Source organism: Ostrea edulis, chromosome 7 (genome assembly GCF_947568905.1).
Source record: "Ostrea edulis chromosome 7, xbOstEdul1.1, whole genome shotgun sequence".
Taxonomy (NCBI): domain Eukaryota; kingdom Metazoa; phylum Mollusca; class Bivalvia; order Ostreida; family Ostreidae; genus Ostrea; species Ostrea edulis.
Window position 1 is genome coordinate 64,564,291 of NC_079170.1, and position 12,067 is coordinate 64,576,357.

General features: G+C 35.0%; 1 protein-coding gene across 3 annotated transcripts in view; it reads right to left on the minus strand.

The window, feature by feature from the left end:
• LOC125655866 (perlucin-like protein) overlaps positions 1-12,067 on the minus strand; it is a 50,203-nt gene that overhangs the window by 8,462 nt on the left and 29,674 nt on the right. For 2 of the 3 annotated variants that reach the window (XM_056145072.1, XM_056145073.1), the window contains 2 exons: positions 10,560-10,628; positions 9,825-9,893 (listed from right to left, as the gene is read on the minus strand). The exons of the other annotated variant lie outside the window; for it this stretch is intronic. In XM_056145072.1, the coding sequence (XP_056001047.1) occupies positions 9,825-9,893; positions 10,560-10,628 (138 nt within the window). The remainder of the gene's footprint in view (positions 1-9,824; positions 9,894-10,559; positions 10,629-12,067) is intronic. 3 annotated transcript variants of the gene reach the window in all.

Genomic DNA, 12,067 nt, shown 5'->3' on the forward strand with positions numbered 1-12,067 from the left:
ATACATGTGAAAAAACTCATCAGAATGAGAAATCGACTTTGCAACAAAGCATTATTACTGATTTTGATTACGGGTTACTCTGTTTAGCTGATCAAGATATAGGGTTCACGGTGGGCCGTAACCGGTTGAAGAGAGATGTTTACTCCTCCTCGGCACCTCATCCCATCCACTGGTGTGTCCAGGGGATGGGGATCGTGCGTGCGTACCCAACTCTTAATTTTGTATTCCTTATGGAAATTATGAAATCGATCACTGTTCGTTATCTTCACCTTTTCATTATAAACGAAAGACGACTCTGATTGGTCCGCTTATAGAAAATTTCGCATTTCGCTCAATAATATGGAAATACCATGCGATATTCAATTATTACGATAGCATTGAAACCTACTTAGACGAATTCAAGCAAAGGAAGGCAACAGTGAGTTATATTGAAGGTTGATGAAAAACTCATTTGATAAGAAATTATCAAATGAAATATATCCAATACAAATTGATGATAACAATGTATTCTGATATTGACAAAATGGAAGCTTTGAATGCGTGCTTCTCATCAAACACGTACAGTTTAAGTAGTGGCTCTCTAAGTAACATTTTTATTGACGAACAAGAAATAGTAGATATCATCACAATACTTGTAGTCAATAAAGCTACTGACCCATATTGTAATAGTCATGAGATGTTGAAATCAATTAAATGCACCGTTCCTTCCATGCTATTCAATAGGTCATTGTCAGAAGATATGTTCCTATCTTTTAGGAATATTGCACATGTCATTGCTCTTTTTGTAATGGAAGACCCATCGATAGTATCTAATTATAGAGGCATGTCTTGCTGTTATCATGCATTAGTAAAATCATGGTGATAATCGTTTTCAAAACATTTACATAATTATTTTCATAGTAATGATTTATTTCATCGATATGAAGCCGAATTCCGACCAGGATATTTTACCGTTTATGAATTATTAGAAACGTATCATGCGAGTCGTAGTATCGTACACGGTATTGACGAAGAACAAAAATCATGGTATGATATTCGGTGACCTTTCAAAAGCACTTGATAGAATATGACGCAATGGTCTCATTTTTAAATTACAAACTTATTTTCGAAATTGTAAATAACTGTATCAGTACTCCCACTTTACAAATGTTTTATCATATATAGTAAATTATACTTTTTGAGTAATTAAAGAAAATCCATTCGTATAATTTCAAACAATAATATAGAAGTGATTTCGGTAAAAGAGATTTCCACTGCTCAGACTACTAGAATAGGAAATATGTTTCAAAATATTTACTGAAATTGAAAAACAATTTAAGAATAAAAACATTTACATAAAAGTTCACAGGTTATTTTTAAATCCATCACTTAGGTATTTTACATACTTGTCAAAGTCTCAAAGACTATTGTGATGTGATAATTTTTTAAAATAAATTTTCTTAAAGCAAAAGACGATTTTATTTAGCCTAAAAAATTGCATCCGAGGGAAAACATGATTTTGTTTTGGTGCTCCATAGAATATGACATTGATAAATGTCATTTAATTGTACAAGTAAAGACCTGCAAGATTCGAATGAGTAAACCTAAAATACGATAGGTAAATTTAAAGGACCCTTCACGCATTTTCTATACAGTAAATGGTATTGAATTGAGTTTAACAATGGGCAACATGCGAAAACAGACCTTTAAATTCTGCTCGACCCAGTAAATAATCAAACAAAAACAAGTTGAAACACGTCTTTAAAAAATGAACACGGGTATTTAAATATATCCATGCACCGTGAATTTTGACTCTTTCAGTCAAGTAATACATATGCGAGATATTCAATCATCTTTTTATTGTACCTGTACTGATGCAATTGAAACGTAACTGTTCTCCCACATAACCAAAATTTTAAATAGTAAATTTACCGTAATTTTATAAAGACCGTGTCAAGTGTTTCCGTATACCCTTATTCACTCGGAATTTCCAGACTCGGGTCCTTTGTTATTTGAGAATAATATCTCAAAAGTCTCCTATACAATCCCTTTGATCTTCGATCCCATTCGTATACCCTTATTCACTCGGAATTTTCAGACTCGGGTCCTTTATTATTTGCAAACAATAGCTCTATTGTTTAGCCCCCCTATATGACCCCTTTGATCTTCGATCCATCGATCCTTTAAGTAGGTCAAGGATGCAATATGACCCTTTCTATTGTTCTCGAGAACAATAGAATATCTAAAAATAGATGGAAAAAACCAGGTAAACAATAGACCCGTAAAGTAGGTCACCGAGAACAATGGATGACGTCATCATTCTTTTGTTTATTCCCCTACACAGATGCCTATACTATGGAGACTACAACATTACATGCTGTAACTACAGACACTACTACATTACAAACACCACATGTTACTGACCCCAGTACAATACACACCATAACAACAGACACAATATAAAACTATACTAGGACTTCTGATAGATCTTACACCACTAGACAGTCTGTAAATATTACCAAAAAATTTAGTAACATCATTAACGCTACATCGCTAACCAACAACAATATCACTGATATACCAATCGTGACCAACATCATCACCAGCGAAAACCCATCCTCGTCGATCCGAGCCACCCCGGTCAACGAAAGTGACAGGACCACCATTTCCCACATAAACAGTGATAAAAGTACACAGTTCAGTTTTTAATTCTTAGGCTTGTTGGCTATTCCTCTATTTATTTTAACATGCATATGTTTTTATAAAAAGAAAGTCTTGGAAAATAGAAAAAAAGTTAGAGAAATGTTAGATGACATCAGCTTGGATAAGTTTCAGATGAATAATTCCGTAGCGGAGATTTATGCATAACATTTTTTCTTCATCTATTGTTTGTAACAACTTTAATTATATTAATTCTTTTCTAAAATATATGTGATATTCAACGTAATTGATATGATAATAATAATAAAATGAAGAGCTTCATTATTTGGCTCCTGACGTGAGAGAAATTTGTATGTTTCCATTCAACTCAGTTCTTATCAATCATATCGCATGGTTTTTATTTACTTACAATTTATTTTATTTATTTGTCTTCATAATCTGTATTTTATTTTCTTTATAAAAGCTGTATATGCATGAGATGCTGTTGCATGTTGCTGTATTTCATGTTCATGTGAGTAAATGTGTGTTCTATACACTTGTAATGAAAAAGGGAATCTCATTGATAATGAAGGATAAAAATAGAGAACATATCAATGATGAATAATATAAGGTATATTTTTAATATTAAGTATCTGACATTCATTCATAATTGACTAGGGAGGGGGGGGGGGGTTACAGTATTGCGTGTCCTTCATATTAAGAATACTTTTTTGATGAAATTTAAAACTGTTCATTCATTATTACTTTCTATTTCTTTAGCAACTGATGCATATGGTATGGGTGTTGGGGTACCTCATTCATCGTTTGGGTGGGCATGCATGCCAACTTTCCTGATTTGTGCGGGATTCTCTCGATTTGAAGCAGTTGAAAAGGGAAATCCCGATATCCCGATCGGGATGGCAAGCACACCCCGAAATCCCGATTTTCTAAACATATCCCCCATTTTACGACAACAACCCCCCATTTCCAACCGGAATTTGAAATCCCGCGTCATTTCTGAACTGGCCAATCAGAAATCGGAACAATAGTCAGCCATGGCTGTTTACCTGTGTCGCATGGTTTTGGGGTGGTGTAATTTACTGGTCTGCCTGTGTCGGGGTGCTTAATGGACAGTGCGAAGCATGTTTTGTATATCTTGATTGTTTTTTCCCCTGGTAATTATTTCAGATGTCATGGGTGCAAAGGTTTTGTTCGCAAACTTCATAGCAGGGCAGATCACTCCTTTTCTGGTTGCAATGCAGATTGTTCCACCATACTCTGCAAGCCCATGTTTACAGACAAGCAAGATCGCCTTGTAGTCATACCTAAATGCATGTGCTTTAATTCAAATTTTAATATATAGACCAGCCAATGTTTATATGGTGTAAAAGGATGCAACTTTAAGTATTATATGATAATATGTATGTGACTTGTTGTTGGAGAGGATTTTTTGCTGAATAGATGATTTTAATAAAATATTCATTTATATCTTTCTGTTTTTTTTCTTCTTTAAAATAATTTTGTTAAAGTTAATGGTCAAACACACTTGATGTTGTGTTAATATATGATACATGTACAATGCTTAGATTGCTATTTTATTTGAAAAGACAAATATCTATTTTCATGGTGAAATGTCGTGTAATTTGAGCTTTGAAAAAAGGTCGTCGCACGCAAAATCTCCCATGGGTATTTTTTGAAAGTTGGAATGTATGGGTGGGGAGTGTTGCACCCCAGTCCGGAGGGCAGATCGTCAGAGAACTCCGCCGGACGAAGAGTCTGGAGGTATCGAGGTAAATATTAATTTCAGATTATAACAGAATACCTTTAAGAAATCAATGTTAATCTCACTCTCTATTATGTTATGTGTACCGCCATATGTAACATAATCATGTGTCATTAAGCCTTATTCAATATTCTTTATCATTTAAACAGGACACTGAGTTGAAACAGCCCTATAAGACATGAAGCGGTGGGAGAAAGGCCAGGAAATAAGTATTATATTACCAATATAGATACAAAATGTAGACTTTAAACTGCTCATTAACTTCTTTAATATTTGTCTCATGTATTTTTTTTTACCAAATTTCAAATCTTATTACTTGTATACAACCTCTTCGTTTATTAGATCGGAATATAAATCAGTTTTATTACTTAGGTGGTAATGTCATAATTAAAATTGTTTTTTTTATTTATTTTTTTCAGATCGAGTTTACAGATTTTCATTTTGTTAGTTTTTAAATCAATCATTAAAATTCACAGACATAGATAATAATGAATACTTGTTTTGTTTTCTTTTATTGACTGGATAATCTCTCTGTCAAATACACAAGGTGAATTGATTGCCACGTGAAGTTCATTTAAAATGTCACCTCAAGATGCCTCTCTCGGGAACACTACTCGCATTTGTGTTTAATTCGTATCAAATATCAGAATTGAAAACTTTTGACATACCGTAAACGACAGATGTATCAGCTCGTGACCCATATCTATGTGGTTTTACTTTGATTGAAAAGAAACACTCAAGGTAGATGCTTCGTTACATGAATACGATTTCAATGTCGAAAATCCCATGTGGCTAGAGTTTTTTACGTGTCAAATTAAAACACGATGTAATTTTTGATTTTTTTTTCTTTCGTGTATTTCGTATCAAATTTGAATGTTGATTATTGTAAAGTAATAGTAAAATTAATTATTATGGAATCTCTTCATTGATTAGATGCAAATAAAAAAAAACTTGTCACTCCATAGTAATATTATTTTGAAAATAAAAACTTTTTCTTTTCAGATCCAGATCATGAGTGTAATAGACATGGGACTTATTTTATATCTTAACCTAAATACAAAATTAATGAAAAAATGTACTTGTTTTTTTTTTATTTCTTATGTTCATCGGAATTAGAATACTCTCTGTTAGATACAGGTATATCCATTGATGCATTAAAGTACAATAAGTGTCAAGTTTCTTCACTCGGAGTCACTTGGATTATCTGATACGATCCGCTCCATCGATGATCTAACGAGAAATAAAATTATTTTCTCGGTGTCACTGTCCGCATTCCTTTTACAGGATTGAAAGCTTTTGTCATCCCGTGAACAATGGCATGCACTTTATCGTAACTCCGTTCATCGTTTTACCATATGTTCACCATTGCACATACGCCACTCGCATAATTTAACAACACCTCATTGAATTTTACAATGACTGTGTCAGGTTTTTCCGTCTATCCTTATTGACTCGAAAAGTCCAGACTCGCATCCTTTGTTACGGAACTACGTATTCTGATTAAAATTCATAATGAAATTCTACCAATACACTACTCGCATGATTTTGGTTTAACGTTACCGGAATTTTACAAAAGACCGTGTCAGGTTTTTCCGTATCCCTTATTCACTCGGAATTTCCAGACTCGGATCCTTTGTTATTTGAGAACAATAGGTCTATTGTTTACCCCCCCCCCTCCCCCCTATACTATCCCTTTGATCTTCGATCCCACTCCCTTTATATTGTTCTCAAGAACAATAGACATGGGTTTTTCCCAGCTATTTTAGCCTATGACGTCATCCATCTATTGTCCTTAATTAGGTCAAGGTTGTAATATGACCACTTCTATTGTTCTCGAGAACAATAGGTCTATTGTTTACCCCCCCCCCCCCCCCCCCATACAGCCTACTATACTACTCATAGTTTATACACGACAGGAAAGTTCAAACTTAATATGAACGGTCTATGATATCATTAAATGTATTTTAGCAATGAATACAAATACATTTTGAAATTGTAATGATTGTTGTTTTACTTCACAAAATAGCTTGGTCCCCGAGGCCAACGAAGTTCAAGACGCAACCATTTGCTGGCAAGGTGATGGCCACAGTATTTTTGGACGCAAAAGGCGTTATTATGTTGGACGTTTTACCAAATAGAAGTACAATAACTGGTGTGTACTATGCAAACTTGCTAGATCAGCTGAGAACCGCCATCCGTGAAAAACGTTGAGGTAAACTCTCTAAAGGTGTTTTGCTGCAACAGGACAACGCGAGAGTCCACACTTGCAAAGTTGCAATGGATGCTGTAGAACGAAACGGGTATGAATGAATACCACATCCTGCCTATTCGCCTTATCTAGCTCCTGGCGACTTCTTCCTATTCCCAAACTTGAAAAAGGATATCCGTGGACGTCATTTCCAGTCTGATGAAGAAGTCGTGACGGAAGTTGAGGAGTGGGTCAATGGAAAGGCCCCTGACTTCACTGACGACTCTGAGCTTTATTCTATGGCTCATAATAAGGAATCCAAGTCTCATCTACAGTCACCAGACGCAAAAGAAAATCATCTTTTGGCCTAAAACGTTTCAGCAAGGCGCTGCATACCGATACTCTGGTTGCCATTTGCTCATCGCTAAGGGATTTGGGGACACAACAAACTGTTAGCTTGCGCATGCCTAAACGATCGTGTAAGATTATTGAAACGCTACCATGTGAACTACCTAATGCCTTAGCTATTTCTTCCACCCTAATTTGCCTATTAGAGTATACCAGAAGCCGAATTTTCTTACACATTTCTTCGTCGGTGGTATCCAGTGGGCGTCCAAACCTGGCTTCATCTTCTAAAGACGTTTTATCGCGTTTGAAGTCCTCTACCCAGAATTTCACCTGAGCATAAGGTGGTGCAGAAGACCCATAAACATCGGCTAACTCGCCGTGTATTTCCCTGCTTGTTTTACATGTACCTTTTATATACAAATACCGAATTATAACACGTTACTCAAGGTAGATGAAAAGCATGTCTTTGCATCACTAGCCATGTCTGACATTCAATATCATATCAAAGAAGGACTCAATATAAAACATGTATCGAAACAAGGCATGAAAATTGTGACCGTCTCGGTCAATCGGAAATGGGATAGGCTAGTTACTTATTGACTCGTCCTCGTACCTTGACTTCCATGTACTCATGTCAAAGTCTTTAATAACAATAATTAGTAGATGTATCTCACCTCGAACAAAAGATTTTTGCGTGTACCAAATCACTTGATACACCTCAAGTCCAAGTTTCATGTTTGGGTAACCGTGCCATTGTATTTACAATGATAAAACCAATAATTGGTAACAATCAACGAAGGGCGTTGTGCTTTCTGAATACGGTGTTTCAGTTACCAGAATTCGTATGGAACATTGAATATCAAAATAAAACACAAAAATTTGGGTGGCTTCGGCGACCAACACAAATTAGATATCAGACATGCTGATAGAGCAATATAAATAAAGATATATTTTTCTCTCTCTCTCTCTCTCTCTCTCTCTCTCTCTCTCTCTCTCTCTCTCTCTCTCTCTCTCTCTCTCTCAATCCCAGACACTCCTACAGTGTTGTATATCCAAATTATTTATTTCCATGAGCATTAAATATGTACCTAAATGATTATTCCATTTGCAAATCTACAACACTCTGACCAGTAAATCACACGGTATAAGGATGCATGCACAATACATGATAAACATTCTACTCTGATACTTCCCCTGATTAAAGATAGCTGATCCGCATCGGCTAAGTGTGTCGCGGTCTGCACAACGGTGTTTACTTTGGGAATACAAATGGGGTTTATCGTTTTGTTTCATAGATTATGCAAATAAAAGGAATTTGACTACTTAGAGTATTTTCGACAAGTGTACACGCACATTTGCGGCCCATTACAGATATTATGAGTAGACCCAGGTAAATAGTCGTCCGCATTCGATTCGTTTTCATGGCGAGCATACAGGTCATGTGCATAAGTACAGTAGTATTTCTGTATTTGAATCTTCCTTGAAGTGAGTGTGAAGCGTAATAAAACTTGTCCCCTTATATACCATGCTAATCCCGATACATATAACAATAGAACTAATATGGCGGATAAGCAGAGAAATATGGCGGACACAGAGAATTCTACTATATTTATCAATTCCTGTCAGCTTCAAGTCCACGTCTTTTTTTATTGTATCACTAATACACTATGCGCTCAGTTAACGCTGTGAAAGGGTTACTTTCATATTAACTTCTTGGAAAAGCGGTATTTTCAGAAAGCGAAGCAAAGTCAAAGCGCTTTCAATAATCTACATTGTTAACAAGAATGATACACTGTTGTACTGAATGAGAAAAATGGTTTCGTTGTAAGCGTGTAAACACAACTGAGCGCATAGTGTATTAGTTAGTACTTGTTAACAATGTAGAAATCATACTACGTTATGTTTACCTGCACGTGACCTTCCAGGTGAACATAAGGAATTATTTTTTCCACATAGGACCAAAAATAGACCTTCCAGGTGAACATAAGGAATTATTTTTTCCACATAGGACCAAACATAGGTCGTTGAAACTTACAATTAAAGCAAAGAACAATCTTGAAGGGTTTCTTAATCATTTAATCATATAATAAAACAATTATTGCTGTTTTTGAGGTCAATACGATGATTTAGCCACCTTCGAAGTACATTATTCACCGAGCCCGAAGGGCGAGGTGAATATTGTACTCCTCAGGTGTCTTTACCGGCCTTGTATCTTCTTAGATCCGACACTTTAAGAAAGTAGTGTGTTGTTGGGTTTTCGTGCTTATATATATATATATATATATATATATGTATATATATATATATGTATATATATATATATATATATATATATATATATATATATATATAGTCCATCCACTCACAAACTATTTTATGAATGTGTGAGACTAAGAATAAATGGCCTTCCTATACTAGTGAAATTAAGAAGAAGGCACCCCAGCCCAATAGCACCGGGAGGCTATGAAAACCTTGAAAATATATACTTACTCTCAATTAAGTAGTCCTGTGGGTTGTCAATATCCCTAAATATATTTCCACGGTTTTTGTTGGCTTTCCGCTTCAATAGAATGGCTGTAGCCATGCCGATACAAACTTAGGATGATTTTTGGACAAGAGTTTTGCTGTCCTAAAGTTAGGATAAACTTATAGCAAGGTCTAAAATTAGGAAAGCTTTGGGAAACCGACTTAAGACTAAGACGTGTCCTAAGGCATATTTAGGACACGTCTTAGTCGTGAACATGCCTGCTGATCGAGACTGACTTAATCAAATGTCCCAGTTCGTCAACGAATAGGAAAACTCTTAAATGACTATACAGTATACTTCTGTCAATTCAACCAACCAGAAGTATTTTAGTACTTTAGATTCTAAATGATTATACTTACCCATCCTTCTTTTCAACTCCTGAATTTCCTTATTCAGTTCAGTAACTTGCGTTTGCAGATTTTCTCCATCTTCAATTTCAAAACCATGAAATTATGTTTTAGTATGCAATTTACATGTGTACTTATTTTAATGGAAATAAACCTCTATCTGTTCATAATCAAACACAGAATAAGTACTTAAGCATGATTACACAAAACAGTGCATTAGATCTGATTGTGTCAAATTCTAAATACGCCAAAAATAAGTACACAATTTAGTTGTCGTGTTCATTGATAAATAAGATGCAGACATGGAAACGCTATAATGCCTATTTGCCCATGATGTCCCTCAGCGGTTTGAACTATTGGTGGGTTGGGCTAAATACTCATATTCGTAACTTACAAGAGCTCATTTCTGTACCATCCATTGATACCAGATTGATAGTTACATAGGCGCTTTAAATGTCCCAGTTCACCAACGTACCGGAACACTTCTAAAAGACTAAACAGTATGCTTCTGTCAATACTATAAATAAAGACTAAACAGTATGCTTCTGTCAATACTATAAATAAAGACTAAACAGTATGCTTCTGTCAATGCTATAAATAAAGACTAAACAGTATGCTTCTGTCAATGCTATAAATAAAGACTAAACAGTATGCTTCTGTCAATGCTATAAATAAAGACTAAACAGTATGCTTCTGTCAATGCTATAAATCAAAAGTATTTAATACTCAAGTAATCATTATACTTACGCATCCTTCTTTTCAACACTTGAATTTCCTTATTCAATTGAGTAACTTGCTTTTGCAGATTTTCTCCATCTTCAATTTCAAAACCATGAAATTATGTTTTAGTATGCGATTTGCATGTGTACTTATTTTAGCGGAGATAAGTCTCTATATGTTCATAATCAAACACAGAATAAGTACTAAAGCATGATTACACAAAACAGCGCATTAGATCTGATTGTGTCAAATTATAAATACGCCAAAATAAGAACACAATGCAGTTGTCGTGTTCATTTATAAATAAGATGCAGACATGGAAACGCTATAATGCCTATTTCCCCATGATGTCCCTCAGCGAATTCGACTGCCAAAATGAGGAATATTTATTTGAACTTTAAATTAAAGAACATTCACAATTAGTTCTCTACCTTAGAAATCAGAGTGGGTTAGATAATTTCGCTTCGGCCGTCTGTTTATCATACAAAAGAAATAGGTAGTATACAACAGAGTTAGACAATAGAAATAGGTAGTATACAACACAGGTAGACAATAGAAATAGGTAGTATACAACACAGGTAGACAATGGAAATAGGTAGTATACAACACAGGTAGACAATGGAAATAGGTAGTATACAACACAGGTAGACAATGGAAATAGGTAGTATACAACACAGGTAGACAATGGAAATAGGTAGTATACAACACAGGTAGACAATGGAAATAGGTAGTATACAACACAGGTAGACAATGGAAATAGGTAGTATACAACACAGGTAGACAATGGAAATAGGTAGTATACAACACAGGTAGACAATGGAAATAGGTAGTATACAACACAGGTAGACAATGGAAATAGGTAGTATACAACACAGGTAGACAATGGAAATAGGTAGTATACAACACAGGTAGACAATGGAAATAGGTAGTATACAACACAGGTAGACAAAAGAAATAGGTAGTATACAACACAGGTAGACAATGGAAATAGGTAGTATACAACACAGGTAGACAATAGAAATAGGTAGTATACAACACAGGTAGACAATACAAATAGGTAGTATACAACACAGGTAGACAATAGAAATAGGTAGTACACAACACAGGTAGACAATGGAAATAGGTAGTATACAACACAGGTAGACAATGGAAATAGGTAGTATACAACACAGGTAGACAATGGAAATAGGTAGTATACAACACAGGTAGACAATGGAAATAGGTAGTATACAACACAGGTAGACAATACAAATAGGTAGTATACAACACAGGTAGACAATACAAATAGGTAGTATACAACACAGGTAGACAATACAAATAGGTAGTATACAACACAGGTAGATAATACAAATATATAGTATACAAGACAGGTAGACAATAGAAATAGGTAGTATACAATACAGATAGACAATGGAAATAGGTAGTATACAACACAGGTAGACAATAAATGATTGATTGTTTGTAGTTGTACCTCCCGTCGAGAATTTTTTCACTCGTATTGAGAGTCAACAGCTGTAGCTTAAGTACCACAAATT